Below are 27,636 nucleotides of genomic sequence, written 5' to 3'. Positions count from 1 at the left end.
GCCTTGGACTCTATTGTTATTTCAACACTATGGGAATAGGAGCAAGACACAATATGTTAGCCTATCATTGTTAGATTGGATGGACTGTCCTTATCTATGTTTTGCAGTCAAGAGGCATCAAATCTAACAGTTGACAAACTGGTGCAACCAAATGAAGACAGTTATGAGACAATTCTCACACACACACACACACACACACACACACACACACACACACACACACACGACACCATTTGTTTGTACCACACATCATAGCCGTGGTGGCTAGTTGCTAGTGAGAGTAAGGCCTCTGAGGAAAGTTCTATGGCCTAACTCACTATTTTCTAGAGGGTCATGTCAGAAACCACTGAAGATTTCACAGGCTGGTGTTCTCTTCTGTTAATGACACATTTGTACCACAGTGCCCCCTCTCCCTCCTCTCTCTCTCCTCCCTCTCCTTCCTCTCCTCTCTCTTTTTCTCTCTCTACACCCCCCCCCCAGCTCTTCACAAGGAACTCTGGCAATGGAGTGGCCAGATGGGGTTGCAGGAGCAGTCTCTCTGTTGCCAGTGCGACAGACTTCATTTTACTAATCCCAAGAGTCTTCAGATCATGCTCTACCCACAGAGCCTGCTGACAGAGGTCAATAGCCACCACTTGCCTCCCACAGCAATGAGGGAACCTCATTTCCCAGAAGCAGAAGTTCCTGACTCCATAAAAACATTTAGCCAAACTGCCACCCTAAGAGGCCTTTCACTGGTCCTCAAAGGTTCCTAAGACATCATTGTGAAGATGCCAGAAGGAATCTTGTACTGGAATGGCTTAAATGTAAATTTAATACATGAATAATTTCAAAAACCTGGCAAGGACAAAGGACGGTCTCTGACAATGCTCTTGGGGCAATGCAGATACTTGGAAAGCAGTGGTCTATCTTACCCAGTGATGCACACATTTACCGTAGAGCTACAAAGAATGGACAGGTATGGAATATCCCCCAAACAACAGGATAAAGCAAATGTGTGGAACTCAAAGCCACAAGGACACGATTCTGTACCGATGACAATTTTTAAAACAGAAAAATTATAGGATGACAGAGGATGGAAGTAGTCACCAGAAATTAAATATAATTAGGCATGGGGAAATGCCCATTTTGAAATGATAGAAATATTTTATATACCGATTTTGTGATGTATGTGTATACACACACACACACACACACACACACACACACACACATTTATCTTGATACAGTGAGCTTTACACATAAAAGTGCTGTTGGTTACTAGAGCCAATACACACTGTAAGGGTGATTTTAAAGAAATCTAATGTATCTGAAACAACTTCTGGCATAGGGGCGGACACACTGGGACCAGCCAGCATGGATGCTCGTCTTGCACTCGCTGCCTTTGAAGGAGATGCTGTGGGAGGAGGGGTCCCAAAATAGGAGCATGATGATGACTCAACTCATCAGACATTCCCATGGGTTACAACATGTTTAAATGGACAGGAAATACACCAACTGCTAAGCTTTACCTCAGTCAATGACATTTGTCTACTCCATGGGACTTTTTCAGTCCAAGCCTTATAATAGACATCCAAACAAATTCAGTCCTGGGAGATGAAATGAACACAAGCTGAAGTCAACATTCCTGGGAAGGATCCGAGACCCAGGGAGAGTGAGACTCATCCAAGGTCGGGGAGTAAGGGGAGGAGATATGTAAAAGGTAACACGAAGCCAGCACTGGATCCTGATCCTGTGATTTGGGAGTTTTCGTTTTTTGTTGGTTGTTTAAGTTTATTTCACTTTCTTTGGATTGTCTTTTCATTCAGTGCAATGTGTATACATTAGCCACTAAAAAATATGTGGTGGTTTAGAGAATATTGACTGCTTATTTTTTAAACTTATTATGTTATGTGTGTGGGTGTTTTGTTTGGATATGTGTTTGCACACCATGTGCCTGGTAGTCATGGAGGTCAGAAGAGGGTGTCAGATTCTCTGGATCTGGACTTAACAGATGGTTGCCACCGTGGGTGACAGGAATTGAACTCTGGTCCTCTGAAGTAGTAGTCGGTGTTCTAAATTGCTGGGACATCTCTCCAGTCCAACTTCCTTATCTTTAAGTGAAAGTTTAATTTAGTACAAGCTGACATGTGTGAAAAATTCTTCTAACCCTATGGAGAGTTGCAGGTGGTGGGAAAACTGAATTTAATAAGAAATTGGGGCTATTGCAGGACATGGGCAGGGACAATCTCTCTCTTCCCCTGCCTGTTTCTCTAAGGAAGGTCAAGTGACAATCTTGTTTTTAATGGTTTTAAATACTGACAATAAGCCCAATGCACAAATGTTGAATTTCCACAGAACTGCTTACTTTTCTATTTTGTTCTCTTTATTAACCATGTGTTCCTTTTTTTTCCTCCTAACCCTGAAGTAGAGCATTTATCACTCTCCTAATTTTAGATATTGTCTCAGATTTAAAGAGGAGCATTTGGTTCCCAGCACTGGCAATGGAGATTTTGTGAACACATATTCAATTCAATTTGGCATTGTTCAAAGTGAGGCAGTTCACCAAGCTAGAGATTTCCAAAGCTATTTTTTAAAGTTCCTGGTTATATTCTAATAAGGATGTTATAAAAAAAACTACACAGCAACTACATAATAGTAAATAAAATGCTCATCTTTGAGGCGTTTCACTAATAATACTCAATTTGTTTCCTTTTCGTGTCAGAAAGAAAACGGCACAAGTAAGACCTCAATTGCTTCTGGAAAGGTTTAGGTTATACCCTGAAGTGTTCACATTCCTACCATCCATAAGACAATCAGCTATGTATGTTTTCTTCAGTACTTTCCATGTCATGCCGACTAAAGGCCTCCTGATAATTTCTGTCTTCATTTTTTTTTTTTTTTTTTTTTTTTTTTAGGGAGGGGGTGTTCCAGGCAGGGTTTCTCTGTGTAACAGCTCTGTCTGCCCTGGAACTTGTTTTGTAGACCAGGATGACCTGAAGCTCATAGAGATCCGCCTGCCTCTGCCTCCCAAGTGCTGGGATTAAAAGCGTGTCTTAAATGTTAAGCAGTCATGTCTAAGAGTTAAGTCTTCATAGAAGTTAATGAAATCTTTATTTTCCCGTTTTATTACAAGGTTACATACATATATGTATGTGTACATATGTAAACGTTACATATAAATTCTGTGTTGGAGGGACAGAGGGAATGAAGAGGTGCAGCACTCATTTGGGCTGTCGATCTCAGCAGCACCGTTCTATACTGCTCAATCCGAGGATGACCACCAAAGGCACTAGTGTCCTCCATAGATGCACAATGCTCAGTTGAAAAGGAGATGAAAATGGTTTGCACGGATTTATGAAAAGTGGTAGAACTGTAAAAGAGATAGGAAAGGGCAGGAAGAAAGAATAAAAGGTAGGACAGTAGGCAACACAGCTAAATTAAGACGGCCTTGAAGAAGATGCAAGCAACGAGCCAACTTCTGGAAGAATAAAAGCAATACAGTTTTGCAAATCGGAGCCCAGCGGAAATCTTAGCATTGCAGAAAAGCATGCCAGCTGCTGTTTTCAGTTGTGGATGCACAGCCTCTGCAGCAGATGCTGTCTGCCATCCCTCATGGTTCTGTGATCTTCCTGAAGGCCCTGAGAAGCACTGATGTGTCTCCGCTGTTGGAAGTGGAGAAAAGCGTGCAGGAGAGGGAGCCAGGGGCAGAGTTAGCATTTCAGTTCAGAGCCCCCTGCAGAGTTAGCATTTCAGTTCAGAAAGAAGGGAAGCAAGAAACAGTATCCGTGTGCTGTTTGTCTTACTCTCCTAAAGGCTGCCTTAGATCCACAGGCTTTGGGCATTGCGTATAAATAACATAGTTAAGGGCATTTCCACATGTAGAGGATGCCTGTGTGTCTGTGTCTTTGACCTCAGCACTTGCTACTAAATGATCAGCATCTTTTGTTATACCTATTGAAACAGTTTAGTTTTACTGAGACACCGAAGTTGTTACCTTCCACTCACTCACATAAAATAATTGTAAACTGCCACTCACTCAGATAAAATAGTTCTCTATTCCCTGCCCAATTATCACCATGATGGCTCCTAAGTACTTGAACTGTGTCTAGTTAAGATTAGGCTACAGATGTAAAATATATACTAGATTCCTAAGCTTTATTGAAAAAAAAATACAAAAAATATTGTGTATAGTTCTTTAATCCATGTTGAGATTATAATAATTTTACCCCATCAGGTCAGTTAAAAATGTATTAAAATGAATTTTAATAGGTTTTCATTTTTAAAGATGTGGCCACAGGATAATTTAAATTACGTGGGTAGCTCATATTATATTTCTGTTCAACAGAACTTCTAAGCATGTGATCAAATGCCTGATGTTAAATGGAAGTTTTCCAACAACAATGGACTACAATACATTTAAATTTTATTAATAACAACATAAACGGTCTTTGGTCTGTCTGGTCAAACTCCTAGCTTTTCAAAGGTGAACTATTGCAAACTGGATTCCTGGACTGGAGTGATGACTTAGCTGGTAATATGCTTGGCATAGGAACACCAGTACTATGGTTTTCATACCCAACACCAACATTTAAAAATCTGGGCATGGCAGCACATACTCATAATTCCAGTGCCAGGGAGGAGGAGACAGGAGGATTCCAGGAGCTCACTGGCCAGCCAGCCTAGCCTACTTTGCAAGATTCCATCCAATGAGAGACCCTGTCTCTAAAAAACAAGGTAAACCGTGCCCATGAAATGACACCCAAGGTTCACTTCTGCTCTGCACACACATGTGCATGTATACCCACAAATGCACATGAATTTACATACGCGTGAACACGGGCAGCCTACAAATACACACACACACAGGCAGACAGGCAAAGTTAAGTGACTGAGAAAACTTGTCTAAGAAAGCACTAGAGTAGGTAGGAAAAACAATTTTCTGAACTGTGAAAAGCCTTTTCTGGGGCTGAAGGAAGAAATTAAATGATGGTGCTTTTCTCTTAACAGGAAGATCGCTCTGGTGCTGTTGTTTGTAGAGCAAGGGACTGAGTCCTGTGCATGGCAGACAAGTGCTCCTTTATCAGATCCATCTCTAGCCTTACATAGAGAACTATCATGGTGACGTATTCCTATGAGAATACTGAAACTGTTGTAGGTGGTAAAGTAATTAATAAAGGTAATATGCTTACCACTCGTGCTTTCAGGAGTTTTAATTAGCTAAAAAGTCGAAGGGCTCTTGTGTGTTCCGGGTTAATTTAGTAGGTATGCGTTCCAGTGCGTAGGAGAGGCAGAGCCCTCGGAGGGCCTACACTGTGAAATCATGATGTGTGGAGAAAGGCTTTCACTCCCAGCCTGTTCAGAGTCACACTTTGAACATGTGGTTAGAGCTCTCTCTGGGCAACACCAGTTATCAACTATACCTATATTACCCTTAGTGGTTACAACATAAATGGTCTGAACCGGGTACCAAAGCACCCTCAATTTGAGCATGCACATTAGTTCAGATTCTTTTCCTGTGCAATCAGATAGGCATGGTTAGGAAATGGTTTCCACCTCAGCAAGCAGGGTAGCCTGAGACTATTCTGCTGGTGGGCTTTGGTATTCTGCTAGGTTAGTTTCCTTTTATGTTTGATGCATAGATTGTGGGGGGGGTGAGTCTTAATTAAGTAAGAAGACTTTATAAATGTTCTAATCATTCAAACATGTGACCTCCAGAAGGAATGCCCCTGTTCCTGTCCTAGTAGGTGATGTCATTGACCTGCTCAGATTTTATAATTAGGACCAGTTTTCTAACATTTTCTTCCTCTTAAACACTCAGTGTTGAAAGTTACAAAGACTGATCAGAATTTTCTTGTCGCTAAAGCAATGATAAGAAATGCATGCAAAGCACCTAAGGCCAGAGAGAGCACACATCAAGGTGAAGCCACCTCAGGACTGTACACCAGTCTCTTTGTCCATAAGACAGTGACATCATCAGCTTTCTCAAGCACCCCCAGCAAGTGTGGATGAAGAGCATCCTAGTCAGCCACAGAAGCATCCTCGGCAAGTGTGGATGAAGAGCATCCTAGTCAGCCACAGAAGCACCCTCAGCAAGTGTGGATGAGGAGCATCCTAGTCAGCCACACAAATGTCTTTGCTTAAAAACAACAATAGAAATGTAATAAAAAATCAATTGTAATCATTGACATTTCAAAAGTGGTCTTTTATGTACTTAGGTGTTTCACTAGCTAAGCATGTATTGATTCATTAATCTTTATATAGTTGTAATTCTCCTTTATCAGCTGAGCCCATTAAGCTAGAGGAATTGAGTTACTATTGCAAAACCATCCACCTGTATGTGATGGCACCAGAGGGCAAGCCTAGTTTCTAGAACCTACTCAATATTTTTCATTCATTGAGCCTAAACGTAAAAATAACTAACCTAGCATAATTCACTTTTATAAGAGATGTCTGAAGAAAAAGTAGAGAAGCCTAGAATATTACAAAAAGGAGTCTTGAAAGTAAACAATCACCTACAAAGATGACCCCAACTAACAATCTAAGCAATGGTGGAGAGGCTACCTTAAATGTCCTTCCCCAATAACGAGATTGATGACCTTATAGCCTTCATCCAGTAGCTGATGAAAGCAGAAGCAGACACCCACAGCTAAGCACTGAGCCGAACTCCTGGAATCCAGTTGCAGAGAGGGATGGGTGATGAGCAAAGGGATCAAGACCAGGCAGGAGAAACCCACAGAAACAGCTGACCGGAACAAGGGGGAGCTCATGGACTCCAGTATGATAGCTGGGAAACCAGCATAGGACTGACCCAGACTCCCTGAATGTGGTGTTAGTTAGGAAGACTGCACAAGTCTATGGGGCCTCAGGTAGTGGATCAGTATTTATCACTAGTACACAGTGGACTTTGGGAGCCCATTCCACATGGAGGGATACTCTCTCAGCTTAGACACATGGGAGAGGGCCTGGCCCCTGCTCCAAATGAAATGACAGACTTTGAAGACTCCCCATGGAAGGCCTCACCCTCCCTGGGAGCAGAAAGGGGATGGGATGGGGTTGATGGGGGAACTGTAACGTCTGCTCTATTTTTTTTAACTGAATTTTGTGGAAATTTCAGACCTGAGCACTGTATTTACATCATTTCCACCCTGACTCTGCCTATTCTGCCTATGTTTCTCTACCCCTTCTCAAACCCATGCAGGAACTGGGATTGATATGTAAAACAAGCTTGTTTCTAATTTAAATAAAAAAGAATTTTGCTTCTCAAACAAGTTATGGTAATTGTTTGTTGAATTGTAATGTATTCAAAATTGATTGTTGCATGCTCCTCTGCTCTACAGTGTATAGTATCGGTCTTATTCACTACTTTACTATTTATCCATATTTAGCCTGATACTTGCCCCCAAGGTTGCAATTCTGCACTTTTCTTATGCATATTCTACAATTTAAAAACTATATTATTAAATATAAGATAAATAAACTTCTAATAAATGTTTTACTTTTCCCATAAAATAGTTTATGGATTCGCATTCAATTCTTAGTTTATGCACGAATTGTTTAATAATGGTTAGCTGCTACTGTAAATTTCTGATGATGGACATCAATTTTCTTGATGGGTCACTAGTCAAGAGTGCAATCATTCCTAATTGAAATCCTAGCTTTGCCACTCGCTAGGTCTGTGGCCTGGTATTATATAACAGTTTGCAGAGAAGCTCCTTAAGCCAGGAGGTAAACAACCCACAGTAGCTTCAGAAAGTCCCTGAGGCTGACCAGATTCACCGGGCCCTCCTTCCCAAGAGTAATCAATAAAAGCCGAAGAGAGTCAAGTGCAGACAAGCAAAGCTTTGAATAATACCCCGAGAAAAGCCCAACTGCATGGCTGAAGCAGGAACCAGCTACTTGAAGAGGTTTAGACCAGCTTAGGCGCATGGAAAGGGCACTCTCTAACCACTGAGCTACCTGCCTGCTGTGCTGGCTGTGCAGTGTGCTCCCAGCTCCCAGCCTTTGTGAGCTGTCACCAAGCTGGGATGGGCTTTGATAGCAAATCTGTCTTTTAATCATTAGTTTCCCAAGTTGGAACTACATGGGTGCGTGTTGGGTCTCCCCAGGAAAAATTTTGTTACACAACACCTGGAGACCCAACACACACACACGTAGTTCCAACTTGGGAAACTAATGAGTTTTATTGAGGTTACATAGAGTAATGTGAGTGAGGGTTTACGTATAAGAGCATAAATGATTAAAAGACAGATTCAATTATCTGACACAGAAACTGAGAACAATTTTACATCTTTCAACGAGTTGTCTAAAAGATTGAGACTGTTTATACATAAAGTAAGACGCCCAATGCCTGACACATAATTCAATATTGTCTCCACCACCATCAATACCATCATCTCTATTATCATCATCCTGCCATTGCAGCATAATGCCTGGTATATAGCAGGCTTGCAAAAACGTTGATATATATATATATATATATATATATATATATATATATCCTTTAACACCAAATATTCATATATATATATACATATATATATATATATATATATATATAGTGTCAAGAACTGATTCGGCATAGGCTTGGTTTTATTTTATATCAAGGAGGAGAACAAAATAGATAATAATAATAATAATAATAATAATAATAAAGTCACCCAGACTGTTTAGGTTACTGAGACACCACTAGAGGGAGCCCTGGCTTCAAGATTGCTAATAATAGAGCTGCCAAGGGTACAGTATTCAGCAGTTCTTTGAATCATTGAGCCAGTGGGAAAGTCATTAATGAGAAAGATAAGAAAAGAAAGGTAGAGGGCGACAACGGGAAATAAGGAGCAGGAGAGGGATGGAGAAAGGGTTTCTAGAAGCTGCTTAGAAAATACAAATTAGCACCATTTTCGAGGCTCAATCTCTCTTGTACTCTGAGAAGGGGGTGATGGCCCCACCCACAGCCCCTTTCCCTGAAGAATAGTTGTTACCTGTGTCTTTGCTCCTGTGCTGTACAGACCAGCCGTTCTTCCCATGGCGGCAGCACTTGGGATACAGAAGAAAAATGAAGGGATCACATTGCTGAGGCCGTGAGCCAAAAATTCCTGCAAGATTAGTTATGGGAGAATAGAGCATTTCTTTATCACAATCCCCTTCAATAGTCCCAGGTACAACTCGTCCAAAAATGGTGCTTGTTTATGCTCAGTTCCAGTCTTCTCGTCAGTTGGGATGTAACAATTTATAATACTAATGGCTAACGTTCATTGGTGGTTTACAATCCTCCAAAACTACTGAAAGTGCATCACTCTTTCAAGAAACTCGTGAGGAAATTCTATTTATTCATGATTTCCACTGCCCATTACTATAGGGTAAGTTGCCCCCATTGGGCTTCTTTTCCCACCCTATCCTCGTTGACTTCTGTCTAACTCCAATGGCTACTTCTTACCTTAACTGGTATAAAGAAGCATTTGTCACAGTTGCGTATTTCATACTTCTTTAAAACCCCCTTCAGTTGGCTTCTAGGACCTCACACTCCAAGTTTCCCCTTAGCTCTCTGACTGCCACTTCTCAGGTTCCATTGATATCTAACCTATTGTAAATGTAGGACTATTTCTCTTCTGTGTCTACATTCTTAACTACACAGACATAAACTGGCATCTCCTGCAATTACATCTTCAGCGTGGACTCCTCCTCAACTTCTGACTCTTATATCCAACCTGTTACTTGGCATCCACATTTGACGGTTAATGGGAACTCAGTAACTAGTCTAAGGGCTATCCCATCCCAACCACATCCTCCCATGCCTAGCCCTCAAACTGTACAGTCATCCATGACTCTCCCCAGAACCTCCATCTGCAGTGTGCATCCACACATGGCCTTCTTCACCAGGGCCTGCTCAAGTCATCACGTTTCTACTGGATGAATGAAAACTCCTTCTAACCCCTTGCCTGCTCCTGTTGGCATTAGCTATTGTAAGCAATTGTCTCTGTTCTCACAAGAAAATGGAGATGGCAAATAGACAGACTAAGACAGCGAGTAGTGAAGGGTGTGGAGAGGCCTGGATTTGAGGAGTTTGGTCAACAGGACTCTTCCTATGAAGTGAGGATCTCAATGAGGAAGTTGTACAGATGTGTGAGGGGACAGGATTCACTGGAACTAGAGCTGTGAGTGCAAATTCCTCAGCTCCAGGATCTGACTAGTGAGTTCGGGAAAATGTGGCTAGGATGTATCCTAAGATACCAGACAAGAAATGGGATCCTGAAGACATACAGTCTTGTAACCATGGTAATGAGGGCTGTGATTTGAACATGAAAGCAGGAAGGCTCTGGGAATTTGTGGGGAGATGAAGACATTCAATGTGTAGTTCACTGTTTTATCCCTGGCATGTCTAGCAGGGCTTAATACACACATATACAGAGAGAGCTGAAGTCATACAATCCCAGTGTGAGTTCTGTGTGCAGGGATAATGTGCTTGTAGGTAGTACACTGAAGCTTCTGTTAAGGCCCACGGAGCCATGTGGGGACTCAGGACATGACAAGGACACTGGGAGAAACAGATTCAGTAAACAAGTATGTTCGTGCTCTCAGGTATGTAGGAACAAGACTTCACACCCTGTAGTATCTTAATATTCGTGTTCTGCTTTGAAATCCCTGAGAGCTCAAAGTTATCTATTGTGAAGTGATAAATATGCTTGGATTCTCTCCTGAAACCAAATGAAAGAACAAGAAGGTATAGGTCTCTAAAAAATGGACTTAAGGGTCAGTGAGATGACTCAGCAGGTGAAGACATTTCGACCAAACCTCATGACCTCAGTTCAATCCCAGGGCTCACACGGTGAAGCAGAGAACAGAACCCTGGAGGTTGTCCTCTGGCACACATGCAATAAGAGGAAAGAATGAACAAATTAATGTGGTACAGACTTGGAAAGCTGGGCTCTCAGCTTCCCGGAATGACTCAGAGACGTTGCTGTTTTGTTCTGCCCATTCTTGCCACACATTTAGAAAAGATGTATATTCAAACATTTGACATTTTGAGTACCACAGAGTCCATGGAACAGTAAAACACCCTGGCTACAGAGGGGCTGGGGGTACACTCCACCTGGTTGTCATCAACTGAATATTTGAACTTCTTGGCAGATCCTTGAGCAAGAGCCAGTGAGGCCACATAGCCTACAAGTGCAACTCCGAAAGCTTCAGTGAGCACTGCGGAGAGGATGTTCATTGGTGGAGCACGGGGTGGAGGGATCCTAAGGAAAGAAAGATTGGATTAAAGCTACGAACCTTCCTGTTGTTTCTGTAACAATTTGCCACGGATTCCACTGCCCTAATGTTTCTGAAGTTTACAGGGGATACATGAAAGGCCCAAGTGAAAAAAGCAAAAAACAAAACAAAAAACAAAAAAAAAAAACCAAAAAGAAAACTAAACATCCTTTTCCAGAGAAGCCCTGTGTTTTCACCATTATTTAGCTGAGAAGCAAAATTGTAGGAAAGACCACAGGGAGAGCCCCGTGCATTTAACTGATATTCATGTACAGGGAATTCAGGTCATACCGCAGAAATTCTGACTGGACAAAAGTTTCTAGCAGAAAACAAAAGCATATCTGGGCCTTCCTTTCACTTGAACTTTTCCAAATATTTGGCTGGCACTGAAGCTGTGTTTCCTCCCTAGAATGCTGCAGAGTTCCAGACAAACACTAGCTTACTTTACTGTCAGCTAATCTCCAAATATGCCGTTGACTTCATTACGGTAATTAAGTTTTTAACTCGGTCCTTTCATGAGACAGCTAATCATGGCTTACACAAACGAGAGAAAATATGTAGGAAGATCTCATCTACTCTCTGTTGCAAAACAGACCACACTTAGCTTCGTTTCAAAGAAATCTTTAAAACATTTCTCAGCTCATACCCAGTCATTATGTCTTACTGTCCCTTGAAAACCATGTAAGCCAAATGACCATCTATGTATCCCTTGTCATTTTGGGAGACTTATCTCTGCCACACATACCCCAAAGAATCCCTGTGGTAAAAAGAAAAGGGGGGAGGAGTGATTTCATACTGGTTGGTGTCTTACTATCTAGTCTGTGAGTAGAATGTGGGCTCTATCTCATTAACCGTTCGATTTAACTTTCCCAACAACCCCAAATCATGTACACCACAACTACTGTGAGGGTTAGAAAATGTTTGGAGGGGGTTACAAGGAGGACAGCTGAGCGGGGACTCGGTCTCAAAGCCATGCTTTTCTGCCTTTTCTCACAAGGGTCTCTGGAAACGGAGTTCAGGTAAGGGTGAACAAGAGTAATGGAGAGGAGCCATGAATTGTCGCCCACTCACTACCCCTTACTCCCAAGACAGACTTTTCTGACCACACATCCTAAGATCCACATTACACAAAACTTGAAATGAAGAAAGGGAACTGTTATTTCATTAAAGTTAAAAATGATTCGTTAATAAAACCAGGGCTGGCTTTCAAAGGAAAAGCTGGCTCAGAAGTTAAGAGCCCTTGCTGCTCTTGCAGAGAATCTAGATTCAGTTCCCAGCAACCACACAGCAGCCCCAAATCAAAGGAAACGCAGAACCGTTACGAAAGTTGCCAACTGAGGACACCCTCCTTTGCCCGCATCTGTATGGGCCAGCAGACACAGGATTTCTTTTTGTTTTGTCTTTTAGTTTCTGAGAAATTTTCTATTTCTCTGTTTTAAAAGGTTAAAAAAATAAAATATACAAGATCCAACAACTCTAACTTTGTCTCAAAATTTTTCCGTGTCTGTGTTAGGTAGCCCATAAGAAGGGGACTGACTCCTAAGGAATTCGTTTTCTCTGCTATATCTTGTCAGCCTGTCTTTGGAAGGACCTTTATCCTTTCACTATGTTAACTATGTAAAATAGTCTCTTGAAGTCCGCAGGAACCCTAGAACGAGGTGGGGAGGCACGCTCCACCTTACCCTTCTCTATAGTTCTCAGGCCTGTGAGCTTCCGATTCCACGGGATGCTTGTTTACATTTCTCATAACTTAAGTGAAATAAAAATGGCCACAAGAACTTCTGTAGCTCAAGAATTAAGTTGGGCCAAGTGCAGCAGTTTGCAAATTTAGTAACCGCCATTATTTTGTAAATACTTTTGGAATCTTTTACTTGAAGAAATGCTGCATAAAACAATTACATGATTATTTAACAACAGGTTAGCTCATATTCTAGAAAATTACTATTTTTCTCCACATGTTGATTTAGTCACTTATAATAAAAGTTAATTAGAATTTTGCCTCATACAGCCACAAAAAGAAATGAAATCCATACGTACCCAGCCCCGGTCCCTTTGAACATCAAAAACAAACATGCAGATAAACACAATTAAAAGAAAGGCTACATTACCCATTTGGAATGTGTCCAACTACTTCTAATCCGTATGTGCTTTCCATGTTGGTACAATAGCAAGCAAATGAGGCAGCAATGATCTGTGTGGTTCAATGTGAAAAACAAAGAAAGACATATACATCTCTGTGTGTATGACTACCTGGCTTTCAAACACCTACGACCACTTAAAACACATATTATTGACCCAGAATTATTTACTGAAATACTAAGAGGTAATCCAGGAGTGGTGTTAGATGTCTAATTCTAGCAGTCACGATGCCGAGACAGAAGGATCTCAACAGTGAGAGCAACCTGGGCTATACAATAAGGTCCTGGGTTGAAAGAAAAAGAAGGGAGGAAGGAAAGAAGGAAGGAAGGGAGGGAGAGAGGGAGGGAGGGAAGAGGAAGGGAGGAAGGGAGGAAGGAAGGAAGGAGGAAGGGAGGAAGGAAGGAAGGAAGGGAGGGAGGAAAAGAAAGTAGGAGAGGGCTAAGGATAAATGTTTAACAGGCATAGGGTGAACTAGATTAGGAAGCACTAACTTCTGATGTCTTGGAACACAGTTCAATAAATAGCTACCATTGATAATGACTAGCCATGTATTTCAAATTCCACAGGAAGAGGATCTGGAATGATCCAGTACAAAAGAATGGAAAATAACCAAGCCAACAGATGTACCAATGATTTTCATCTGATAATTAAACAGTAAACAGTGTCACAAGGCCACACTGAACTAAGTATGTACAGTCACCAATCGGGTGTTGAGAGCAACTCTAAAATACACTTCTAAAATTCAGGATGTTCCTCTGAGTTTTCAAAGTACAGAATGTACAATCTCATGGTTTTTCTAACATTCTACTTTGTACCCACCCAATTATGTCCCCTTTTGAAGACACGAAAGACACAAAATGCCGTGGTCTCTCTCTGTGTGTGTATGTGTGTGTGTGTGTGTGTGTGTGTGTGTGTGTGTGTGTGTATGCCCGCTTGCATTTCAGCCTACTCAGGACATTAAGGAATACTTCTTGAGAATCTTGAGAACATATTTTCCCTCTGTGAGAGCAGCTTCTCAGGAGTGTTCAATGTTATTATTCTGCTAGTAGTAAATGCTGACTAACAGCCTCCTTTTTTTTTTTTTTTGGTTTTCTTTTTTAACTCTTTCATAAAGTCAAACATGCCAGTTCCCAGCCTGGTAGAAAAAAATGAGTTTCAGATGGTCCTTTGATGTTATTTGTATATTCAAGCAAGGTCACTTGCTCTCTCTACAACTAGTGTGTGTGTGTGTGTGTGTGTGTGTGTGTGTGTGTGTGTGTGTGTGTGCATTATTGCCTGTATATGGGCACACATTTGCCTTTTAGGTGGAGAGCTTAGGTTAGATGATAGGAAAAGATGCTGATGAACATAGTTCATGTCAGTTCTTCTGACCTATTACTATACAACTTCATGACCCACTACTATAAGAATAACCACTGGGGTAAATTAAAAACTGGTTTATCACCTAAAAACAGGACTTGAGAAATCTGTGGACAAATAGAAATAAAGCCTTAAGATGGAATGATTCATCTTCTTTAAATGGATACATCAATCTTATAAATAAAATACAAATTTCCCATAAGCACAATCGGAGAAAAAGCATAACAAAATTACACTATCAAGTAAGGAACATCTAACAAGCAATGCTCAAAAATAAGTAGCAGCTTTTGTAGTTATGCTCCTAACTACGCCTTCTGATAATGTTTAACTGAACTTACAAGTTTCTAAAACATCAAACGGGCTTAAAAAGAAAATACTATTTTGGATTTAACAAAGAAAAAGCAAGAATAAACCATACAAATATTAATGTGATATAATAGTATTCTCTAACTTACTGACACAGTCATGGAGACAGCACCCCACTTTCTTGTTGAATTTCTATAACATGATTTAATTTTTTATCTGTTGAGTCCACCAGCTCCTGGTTAATATTGTGTTAATATTATAGGTATGCCAGCACTGCTCTTCGACATGGGCAGAAAGGGATTCTGCCCCAGATGCTAAAGATAGTTGTAATCTGGCCTTCCTCCAACTGTCACATTCCCCATAAGTTGGAAGCTTTATGAGAAAAAAGAAGAGGAGACCAACTCAAATTCTACCCTTGCTTCTCCTCTGTGCTGCAAATGCACAGTATCTATCATCCCCTGCTTATCTGGCACCTAGCTTGGATGCAGTGGATCTTCCCTACCAGAATGACCCTGGGAAGACCAAGAGAGTCAGTGGTGATGGTACAGTGGCCATGTCCAAATTGAGACTGGTCCAGGGATATCTATGTGTGTACACAGGATACCTTATGAGTAGGATGAAACTGGTGTGGGAGGGGAAGAGCAGGCCTAGAATGGATCTCCTCATTCTCCTCATGCTGTTACATTGTCCCAGACTCAAAGGAGTCTATTGTAACCTGGTTTCCAAGGTCATCGCTTAGATACACTAGTCAAGGTTAAAAGGAACAAAACAAAAGAAAAACCAGAACCTGCTTTCTTTAACATTTTGTTTTGTGACTCTTTAGTATTTGGGCTTGCACTGGTGCTTCTGCCAAGGATTTTGAAAGGCCAAGCCATCTCAAGGATATCTGTCAGTGTAGGAGCAACACTCACCAGTTGCTTAGAGAAGGACATTTGCTTTAAGACTAGACTGGGGACCTGTCTCCCAAAGGTTATTTTCTAATTTTGGTTTATAAAAACTTTAATATAGTTTTCCAAGATACAATAGGCATTTCTTAACCTCTCCATATTTGAGATAAGATAGCATGAATCATGTCATAACATTGCAATTAATGAAGTTATTTAGATGTTGTTTATAACATACATGAAAATCCAAGGACCATTTAAAGTGCATTAACATGGACTATGGGCATGTCAATGTGATACTTTACTGTATGCTCCTGGGAAAGGCTTTTGAAACTTCAATCCTAAGAAGTAAGATAGGATGGATTTGTTCAGTCACAAAACATATTCTAAAGAAATAGTCCTGGCCAATGGATATCTTGACTATCTTTTCAGAGGAGTAAAATTGGTTCAGAAACAGGAAAGATCAACAAACCTTCCAATCACTGATGCTTGTTTGCCAGACAATCGTTCTGTATGTGTTACAAAAGTGTCATGGCAATAGCAGAGGGTGTCATATTTTGTTACTCTGCATAGTATCATATCCAATAACATTTGAGACTCACTCTTAAAGACATCTCTTATGAGATCTCAGGCGATATGTTCTCTTATTTTTATAAAAAATTAAAAGCATATGAGAAATGCTGTATAAATTGAAAACATATGTCCTTCCTTTTAAAATTATTGACTCAAAATGTTTCTTACATTAATGTATATCCATGCAAATTAGTCTTTCGTTAATGAGACACAGGAATGGCTGTGGGTTACTGCAGAAAATACAGTAAGCATCTACAGACTTAACCCCACTCCCCAAAAACAACTAAGTGTTGTTGATTTCATACTTACCAAAACTAAATCGACAGGAAGAACAACTTTAATTTTTCTTTTAAACTGTTCATTCAGCTCTTTAACGAGAACAAGGACAACAATGCTCAGCAAGGATAAGAGCAGCGCTTCCAGCTGAACAGACTTGATGTTCTCAAAAACATATGCATAAATCTACAGGGATGAGAAAGCAGCAAAATCAGAGGCGCACACAAAAAAAACCAAAAAAAAACAAAAAAAAAAAACAAAAACAAAAACAAAACACCAGGATGCAAAGCTGGCCTTAAATAAACTCCATGATGCTTTATTTAAAAAGTCCTAATGACCAGAGCACGAGAATACGTACTGGAAAGGGAAAAGCTCTATTTCTGTGTCTTTGGTTCATTCATCCAACTCAGGTCAGTCTCTTCCTACATAGGACAGTACTAAAGAGAATGATTCCCCTCACTCCTTTGATACCTGAATGGACAAAAGGCACCCACCATACCATCTAAATCCCATCATCCTTCCAAATTTAGCAGGAACATATACACATATGTTGAGAGCTGGTATGTAATTGACATCAAACACTTGACTATTGTAATCTGTTACCATGTTCTCAGTTACTCAACATCCATCTGTTTATCACCACATATGTATGGCGGTTGACAATGGTGAACAGCCTTAGTATTCATAGATTTCACCACACAGTATATGGATTAATACTCAACTAATCAGTTAGTATGACATGATGGTAATAATACAGATTGGATACCTGAAGTATATGACTAAATGTATGAGCCATGAGTATTGCCCTTCCGAAGCCAGTAAATAGGAACTAAACAGGCTACAGACAGGAAGGGGAGAGGAAGGAGTCTATGGAAATATTTTGCATTAAGGTCACATTTAGGAGAGGAGGACATGAGGGAGCAGGAAGATTGAGCCGGGGGGGGGGGGAGAATAGAAGAGAGCAAGAAAAGAGATGCTACAATCGAGGGGGGCATTATAGGTTTAAAGAGAAATTGGCACTAGGGAAATGTCCAGAGATCTACAAGGGTGACCCCACCTAACAATCTAAGCAATAGTGAAGAGGATCCCTTAAATGCCCTTTCCCAATAATGAGATTGTTGACTACCTTATATGTCATCCTAGAGCCTTCATCCAGTAGCTGATGGAAGCAGAAGCAGACACCCACAACTAAACACTGAGCCAAACTCCTGGAATCCAGTTTCAGAGAGGGAGGAGTGATGAGCAAAGGGGTCAAGACCAGGCTACAGAAACCCACAGAGGCAGCTGACCTGAACAAGGGGGAGCTCATGGACTCCAGATTGATAGGTGGGAAGACAGCATAGGACAGACCTAGACTCCCTGAATGTGTGTGTTAGGAGGGCTGAGCAGTCTATGGGTTCTCTGGTAGTGGATCAGTATTTATTTCTAGTGTACATATGGACTTTGGGAACCCATTCCATATAGATGGATACTCTCTCAGGCTAGACACAAAGGGGAGGGCCTAGGTCCTACCCCAAATAATATGACAGACTTTGAAGATCCCCCATGGAAGGCTTCACCCTATCACATTGGATTTGTTTATGTATGGATGGATTTCTGTTTTATGCCACTATCCAACTATAATTATGATCTCAGAAGTGCTGAACTAGTTTATTACGTTGATTGGCCAGTTCTAACAAACTTGGATATTCATCTGCACAGCTTTGCTGTTGCTTCCCTGACCTCTTAGAAGTCAATGATGATCCCTTTAGGAACTTTTAACTGGTGTAGAGAGTGTTATCAATATATGGAGACAATGGGTAGAAATAATTCTTAGAGTAGAAAGAAGTTTAACATGAGTTTATGATGCCCAGAGCACTACTAAGTGGTCATATAGAAATGCTTGTGTCTATCCTTACCTCCAGCCCTGCAGCATCTACATGTGCCACCCATATCCCATAAGATGGGATACGGGGTTGGTGGGGGACAGGGGAGGAGGGGAGAGAGAGGGAGGTGGGATTGACATGAAAAAAAAAAAGGCTTGTTTCTAATTTAAATTAAAAAAAATAGGAAAAAAAACCCTCCAAGCATTGACTATGAAGAAAATAGTGCATGACTTCAGAAAATATATGGCCCAGAAACCAATGCAGGAATGAGGAGATGGCTCTGATGGCTCATAATTCAACAGCTCAGAACCTGCATGAGAAAGCCTGAGCAATGGCATGTACCTATCAGCTACACACTAGAAAAATAGACAGGAAGACCACAGGAGCATTCTGGACAGCCAGCCTAGGCATACCTCTGAGCTCTAGATTCAGTGTGAGACCCTGTCTCAAAATATAAGGCAGAAAGCAACTGAAGAAGACACACAGATACTGACCTCTGACCCCCAGATGCCTGTACACCCACCAGCACAACACACACACACACACATACACATACACACACACACACATACACACACACACGTATGCTACCATCAATCAATTTGTTTGTGATCATGAAGAAGATATAATAAAAACATTAATATTAGATACTCAATGATGTTGATCTTAGTTGACAGAAAAAATACATTCAAAGTCAAGGGAAAGACTATAATTAAAACCTTTATAAAGTTGAGAGCTTGTATTTATTCAACTAAGTGCCAAAAACATTTAGCTCAATAATATAGAGTCTTGTAGGTATCTTCCTACCTGCCAGGTCTATATGCATAGACACAGGACATATTCTAAGGAATTCTAAAATTGTGTGTGAAGGAGAAAAAAATGACTAACTCAAATCTAACTAATTATAAATCTAACTATATAAGCTAGCTATAAATAATTATAATAAACAAATAAACTAATTAATATATAAGTAAACTACAAATCTATATAAACATTTGATAGGAAGCAATCTAATTTGAGTATTGTTTTTAATTTGATTTTGCATGTCTGTAACCTAATTTTTATCCTCCAGCTTCTTGGACATACCTACATTGTACATACTGAGCATGGTCACTAACTTTCTAAACATTCTGACAAAGAAAATGTAGTAGAGCTGTGTGAAAACAACTTGGGTAATGTCAGGTTGTCCAAACCTCACTTCAGATAAAGCAATAACAACAACAACCATCCACTGTGCAATCAGACACATTTAGAAATGTGTCATAGAACACAGGTATTTTTCTTGTTACTGCTGATGCCACAATACATACACAGCATTATTTGGAAAATAATTTGGCACTACAATATCACCGCTACATGAGATGCAGATAATATTTTTCCTATCTGTTACTACACATTGTGGATAAAAATTGGGTCACGGCATATGTACAAGTGAAGAAACGATCCATTTTTCTTATTTACCCGTGACTCAAAGCCCAAGATAGAAATCTGTAGAGATGGCTCAAGGGGCATCAATTCCTCTTCCAAAGGACCCATGTTTGATTCCCAGCACCCATATGGCAGCTGACAACTTTAAGTCCAGTTTCAAGGGACCCAATGCCCTATCCTGGCCTCTGCAGACACTGCAGGTATGTGGTGCTCAGATATGCACTCAGGCAAAAACACCCATGTACATAAAATCAAAATTGAATTAAATTCATTTATTCAAAAAAACTTTCAGAAACATGAAATTTTCCTCAGTGTGATATATTCCAGTGAGGACGGGCATAAACAGAGTGCCAGGAAATTCTCTGTCCAGTGGTTCAAGGATAATTGAGAATACTATTGAGATTATTCTTCCGAAAGCCAATCATCCAAAAGTCTTAAAGCACTTGAATTATTCTTTATGCCTTTCCCCCATGAGATTAAAAGTATGCCATGACAATGAAGCTCTCAATCCATACCAGATTTTTATGTAATGTGCATTTTGAGAACATGTGTTTGCAGTAATACAAATGACCACCCCAGAATGAAAGGAATGAAAGCCCCCTCAGGGATTTTATTGTCTGTCTGGATTAAACTACAGCTCGTCAAACAAAGCATGTCTTACAAGATGCTCCAGAAGAACATGGGGGGTGGGTGGGCAAAGACTCATTAAAACAAGAACACAGGCATGAAGATCATAATAGGAGAACAGGCTGGGAGGAGTCCTAATGACTGTCATGTGGACCCACTGAGAGCTAAATCATCTTATGGGATATGGGTGGCACATGTAGATGCTGCAGGGCTGGAGGTAAGGATAGACACAAGCATTTCTATATGACCACTTAACAGTGCTCTGGGCATCATAAACTCATGTTAAACTTCTTTCTACTCTAAGAATTATTTCTACCCATTGTCTCCATATATTGATAACACTCTACACCAGTTAAAAGTTCCTAAAGGGATCATCATTGACTTCTAAGAGGTCAGGGAAGCAACAGCAAAGCTGTGCAGATGAATATCCAAGTTTGTTAGAACTGACCAATCAACGTAATAAACTAGTTCAGCACTTCTGAGATCATAATTCTAGTTGGATAGTGGCATAAAACAGAAATCCATACATACATAAACAAATCCAATGTGATAGGTACTTTTACACATACAAATGCACATGCTTTAAGCTGAGTTGGCCAGTTTCTTATATATTTGTCTATTTTTTTCAGTGATGGATTCTCATCTCCTTGAGAAGTATTTGACAGAAAGTAATACTGTGGAGGGAATTATATAGTCCGTTATAATATGGCAAAAGTAGCAATAAGCCTCGGAATGGAATAAACTGGTGTATGACTAAGACTATGAAAGGGGAGAGGCCTTCCTCACTGTGGAAACTTTGGCTAAGACTCTGAGGTATCTGTAGTTATAGTTGCTTACTGCGGTTCTATTTTGTGTAAGGCAATGGAATAAATACTACAGCTACCACCACAGAAAATTCCAAGTAACCTATCTTTGGTGTGCTCAATCTGATCTAAATAATCAGATGTTTAGTAACTAAAATTTTATAAGAAAGAAGCAAAATTTGAGGCAGAAAAAGCTCACAGTATTAGTTAACTAAAAAGCAAAAGGCCTCCTTGAAGTCACATCCACTCAGCTGTTTTTTTTGGGGGGCACAATAATGACTGAGGCTCTAAGACCCTACAAAGAGAAAACTCATGCAGGAAGAAAGTTCCAGAACATCTATTTACAAAGCTTCATGACACAAAGAAAATATCAACAGGTGTTAAATACATCGCAAACTGTTTTTTCACTACTCAGCTAGAAATACCTATCACCCTAGAGTCTCTCCCTCCCCAGCACTCTGGTTACTACAATAAAATAGAGATGAGTAAAAAATTGAAGTATGAGAACAACATTGGCCATAACTCTTCATTAGTAATTCTGGAATACCTGCAAAGAGAATATAAAGAACACTTTAAAAAATATTTCCATACACATAAACCCTTCAATATCAGGCATCATCCCTGTGCCATTGCCATACTCGGGATCCATCATGAAAGAGGTGGAATTTCAGTGGGGTAACGTACTATCAGTAAAACCAGAAAGGTTTGCTAGATGTCAGCATTCTATTTGACTAGTAGGTACAAACTAGTAACTGTCAATCTATGGGTCTTAATTTTAAATATATGATTTTGAGTGAGTCATCAACCACAAGACTAGGACTGTTTCCACAGGGGGACAAATGCTAACATTCATACATGCTTATTACATATGTAAACTTTGATCAGAAAATGCATTGGCCTGATCTGTGTACAAATACATGTCGGAAAATGTGGACCTTCACTACATTTTGGAGAGAACGTCTTGTAAAGTGGGACTCATTGAACCATTTTGATCATGGAACTGCCATGGTCTCCCAGTGAATATATTTTTCTGAAGAATCTAGAAGTAGAACTCTGATACAGCTGGCAACAGACAGTAAATCTACAGGATACATCTCATAGGCAGAGTGCAAGATTTGAGAAAGAGAATCACAAAGTTTCTGGCTTTAGCTTAAAATGGTTGTAAGAAAAGAACTCTGTTATGTCAAGCTTGTATCCATGGATTCATCCCTCTCAGCTCTCTGTCTTTCTCTCGAAAGTCATGTTTTCAGAACAGAGGTGTATGATCACCTTACGCAGACATTCCTCCCTAGCCACCTATCAGACCATTGCTGTCAAGCAGTGACCCATTTGTCTTCCATAACACTGCAAGAGATTCTTGTTCATCAGTTTGTATTTGATTCACCCACCTGATTTCATATCCCTCCTCATGAAAAGACAAGGATAGTTTTATCAACTGCATCAGATGCTTATGGATCTGTTATTGAATGCTACTTTCTTCATCATTTTATGGAGGTCAGAAAAACATTTCCAGATTGTTGCATTCTTATGTAAAGCAACAGTCATACCATTGGTGAGTTTACCCAGGAGTCTCAGTTGCCCCAGCATGATCCTCCACCACAATTGTCTCCAACCTGATGATATTGGAATCTAAGCTCCTGGTAAGTTCACAAGTCCCCAAAGCCCATCTTTCATCACTCTCAAACAAATGTTTAATCAAGTTTCCTTCTTTCTAAGATTTGCATGTCTCCTATCAACTTTGCCTACATACCATTACGTTATTAAATATTTTAAGATCAGCGCTGGTAAGCTTCTTATAATTCCTTCCCCCAGAGCAGTGAACACAAAGACAGAGAGAGAGAGAAGAGAGAGAGAAAGAGAGAGAGAGAGAGAGAGAGAGAGAGAGAGAGAGAGAGAGAGAGAGAGAAAGAAATATTGAATATCAGTCTTAGGCTACATTTTCATTAGTACAAGCAAAACATCAGAAAGGACAGAAAAACAACACTCTATACATTTTTACACAGATTTCTAATCAACAATTGTGTCTCATGCTGGGAATAAATGCATTTGTTCTTGCTTCAAGGGATAAACGAAGTCTCATGCCAGAATGGGAAGCACGGTATGTCAAGCAGCTAGAAACAACATGGGCACAGAATTCTCTTGAAGCAAACATTCAGCCAAGCATACCATGGCCCACGTGGCACTCAGCCATCCCTTGTTTAGAAAACTAAGCTTAATTTGAGTTACTTGAGCACTGGGTTTTGTGGTGGGGCATTTTTCAGTGAACTGTGGGGGATGGAAGAGCCCTTAGCCCAAGATGGTTGAGTTGCAAAAATATTTGCTCTCTTATTTAAAATTTAAAAGTAACCTTTTTATAAATGTCCATGTAATTGCTCCATATTCACAATGTCCATCCTGTGCACTGATTAAATCATGCTGAGGATGAACATTCTATTTTTCTCCTTTTCAGTTTGTGGTATATATAGGCATTAATGCAACTCACAACAGAAACGTCACAATATCTTCAGAGAAAAGGGCCCCCTTCATAAGCCACCAAAGTTTATTCTTGATTTGGAGTCCCAGAGGGCCCACTATGTCTTTAAAGTAGATTTGTTCTGCAAATATAAACTTCATTTGTACATACTTAGTTGTGATCTCATTCTCTATAAAAGAAAATGTTTTGTTGGCTCTGATTTCCTTCTGACGTTTCAACTCCACTTTATTAACATTCTTGGTTTTTGCTTTTGCAGTCTGTGGACAGCAAACCAGAGAAGCATCGTGCTTGTACTTCAGGGTATAGATACACATGAAACTGTTTTCCATTTTGGGAAGTCTACATTTCTAAGGCTAGAAGAAAACACTTCCAAGAAGGGTCATTGGAAATATTGCCAAGTTTGCCTTCTCTCTGGAGTTTAATGCACAGAACTGTATGTTTAGAACAGTGCACACATAAAGCCAGGCCAGTGAAACGAACTTTGCCAAATTTCACATAGGCTGCTGCAGGCTCAACACTGGCGCCTTCTCAAGGAAATCCACATGTGCAAATATGAACAAGGAATTTCTGTTATTTTTATTATTCCCTTTGGGGAAAGCAGCCTTTCTAGTAAGACATATTTCACCATCTCTAAGTTTTTACAATATAATCTTCATTCTAAAGAATTAATGTTTTCTGTTATGTTTCTGGAGAACCAGCTAACATCTGAGTCAAATACCTGGCTCTGCAGAATGATGAGAGCAGGACACTTTATCTCTTGAGCCTGAACTCTAGGACAGAGTGACCCTTCTAACATGAGTATTTCTGTTTAATCTTAAACATATTAAAATATAGCACATAATTTATGAGGTGGCATTATAATTGCTGAGGCAATTTAGGGCAGAACCAACCGTAAATAAAATTCAAAAGAGACTTCCTCAAATCTCACATGAGCTCTCATTAAAAGCAGAAATATTTACTTCAAGGTTTATAAATTTTCAGTTCACTGTAATTTTCAAACTGCAAAGAGATCTGAGGATTTATTTTATTGTTTCATCTTGTGCATCTCACTAAAAATCTTTTAGGGAGGAAAAGTATTGGTATTTATTACTTAATCTGAAGTGTGAAGAATCTAGATTTTATTCACCAACAAGAAGACAGTGGCTAGCATGTATTAAATAGCTATATTCCAGTTTTTTTTTTTTAAATTATCCCCTCAGAGTACAGTTGTCATCAGGTAACAAAACTGGTAGCTAAAGTTTAAAGGCACCAAATCATTTGTTCAGTCCCTGGCTGTACCTATGATCTGAATCTGGGTTTCTTGAATTGTAACATCCAAACCCCATTGCCACAAATACAAAATAAAAAAATAAACAGACTAATTAGTATGACCCTAATAAAAATCACAAAACTAAAGGTTAACTCAGAACAAAAGTTATTTTTTACCCTCCAAATAACTGAATGTATTGCAAAGTTATTCAATATCACTACAAAATAATAATGTTCATTCAAGAAAGTAAGTTCTCAAGCAGTATAATGTACTAAAAATTCGAACAAAGAGAAAGACAGAGTTAGTTATGCAAGAAGGAAATGACAGAGAGAAATAATAAGTGGATAAATTAGACCTAATTTTATCAATTCTTTTTAAAACTATGGGTGTGTGATGGCTGATCAAGGTTGTCAACTTGACTACACCCATCTGGAATCAATAAAACCCCAAGCAATTGAACACACCTGGGAGGGAATGTCTTGATTGGATCACTTAGGGAGAAAAGACCTCCATTAAATCTGGCCACACCTTTTGGTTGCCGGCCTACACACACACACACACACACACACACACACACGCACACACACACGCACGCACGCACGCACGCACGCACGCACAGGTAAGGAAGAAGGAAACTTTTGCTTTTTCCCTGCTTACTCCCACTCTTGCTGCCAAGCTCATCTATCCTGATGGTGGGGTGTTCTTTTACTGTCACAAGAGCTTATTTCTTCATGCTTCCAATGTAGAATGAAGGCCAGATAAGATATCCAGCCTCATGGATTGAGCAACTTTTCGATTGGCCTTTTGGTTGTTGGACTAGCTGGACCACAACCTGTAAGTGACTATATTAAATTGTGTGTGTGTGTTTGTGTGTTTGTGTGTGTGTGTGTGTGTGTGTGTGTGTACTGTGGTGGCTTAAAAAAGTGACCCCCCCCCAAAGGGAATGGCACTATTAGGAGGTATGGCTTTGTTAGAATAGATGCAACCTTGTTGGAGGAACTATGCTACTATGGGGGTGGGCTTTGAGGTCTGCTGTGTTCAAGCTATACTCACAGTGACTCAGTTCACTTCGTATTGCCTATAGGTCAATATGTAAAACCTTCAACTCCTCTCCAGTACTATGTCTACATGCATGCCACCATGTCCTGCCATGATGATAATGGACTAAACATCCAAAATTGTAAGTCACTTCAATTAAATTTAATTTTTTTTCCTTGACTAGAGTTATTGTGGTCATGGTGTCTCTTCACAGCAATAGAAACCCCAAGACATAGATATAAATGGCTTCTTTCTTTCTTTCTTTTCATTCTATCAGTTCTGTTCCTCAGAAGAATCCTGACTAATGCAGGGGGTATGAGAGTTATTCTGAAGTCTCTTATAAATATGGGGAACCTCTAAATTTTGGGTGGCCACTCAGAGTAGCAAGTAGTATTTATAAACCCCTGCTGCCATGAGCAAACTTGTTAACAACTTTCAGCTAGAAGTCAAAGAGTGGCTAGGGGTGCTTGGCTGGAATTTTTGTCATGCCATTTTCCCACTACTGTAACAAACATCTGAGACACTCAACTTACAGAGAGCAAAGATTTCTCTCAGCTCACTGTTTCAGAGGTTTCAGTCCATGGTCATTTAGCTCCTTTGCTTACCAGTCTGTAGCAAAGGCAGCAAGTTATGGCAGTGGGAAAAGCTGCTCATTTTTTGATTTGGAAAAAACAAGAGAAACTGGTCTTCTCCCACTAGGCCCCACTTTTTAAAGATGCTATGACTTTCCATAAGGCTGGGGAACATGCCTTTATGTTAAATCCTGCCCCTTGACATTACTACATCCAAACTGTAGCAATGTCTATCCCTCAAAACAATTAGAAGATCCTTCTAAATACAAGAGAACAAACCTAATGTTATATTGCTTCGTAGATCTAATTTAAATTGTCTGTTGAAAGAGTTTCATTGAGTGGAGTACATTTTCAAGTCCACAGAAGCTGATGGATAGAGATGCTATCAATTCAACTTAGATAACAGGCCTTTCTTTATCGCACAGATCAGCATCCCTAAGGAAGGAGGGACTGGGGCAGCCATAGCTGTAAGCATCAGAAAATGCTATCTACTGCAGACTAGAGGAACTGAACAAAAGAACAGTGTTTTCTCTCAAAAGTAATGGTAAAGAGCAATGCTACTGGAATGAATTATAGGACATACAAGCTAAACTTGATTTTCAAAAATAAAAACCAGTGTCCCAGACTATTAATATCTGTGGCAGTCTCATTAGTCAAGCTTATAGAATAGTCTATACATTAATTTATGTGACAAAGCATATCACTGGTGTATCGCTTTCACATAGGATATAAGAGTGCTGAAAACTCAGAAGAAATCAGTCAGAAAACAAAAGCCCCAAATGATGTTCATTGACCTTCCTCCAAGTGCTTTGACA

General features: G+C 40.0%; 1 protein-coding gene across 1 annotated transcript in view; it reads right to left on the bottom strand.

The window, feature by feature from the left end:
• Window positions 1-27,636, bottom strand: part of Slc26a7 (solute carrier family 26 member 7) — a 109,085-nt gene that overhangs the window by 25,974 nt on the left and 55,475 nt on the right. Inside the window, exons 5-8 of the mRNA XM_051199264.1 lie at window positions 16,800-16,952; window positions 13,338-13,420; window positions 11,069-11,216; window positions 8,961-9,074 (exon numbers count right to left, since the gene is read on the bottom strand). Of these exons, the coding sequence (XP_051055221.1) occupies window positions 8,961-9,074; window positions 11,069-11,216; window positions 13,338-13,420; window positions 16,800-16,952 (498 nt within the window). The remainder of the gene's footprint in view (window positions 1-8,960; window positions 9,075-11,068; window positions 11,217-13,337; window positions 13,421-16,799; window positions 16,953-27,636) is intronic.

The sequence above is a fragment of the Phodopus roborovskii genome, unplaced genomic scaffold (genome assembly GCF_943737965.1).
Source record: "Phodopus roborovskii unplaced genomic scaffold, PHOROB, whole genome shotgun sequence".
Lineage (NCBI taxonomy): Eukaryota > Metazoa > Chordata > Mammalia > Rodentia > Cricetidae > Phodopus > Phodopus roborovskii.
Note: the sequence above shows the minus strand (reverse complement) of the source record. Positions and strands in the feature narration are given on the sequence as shown.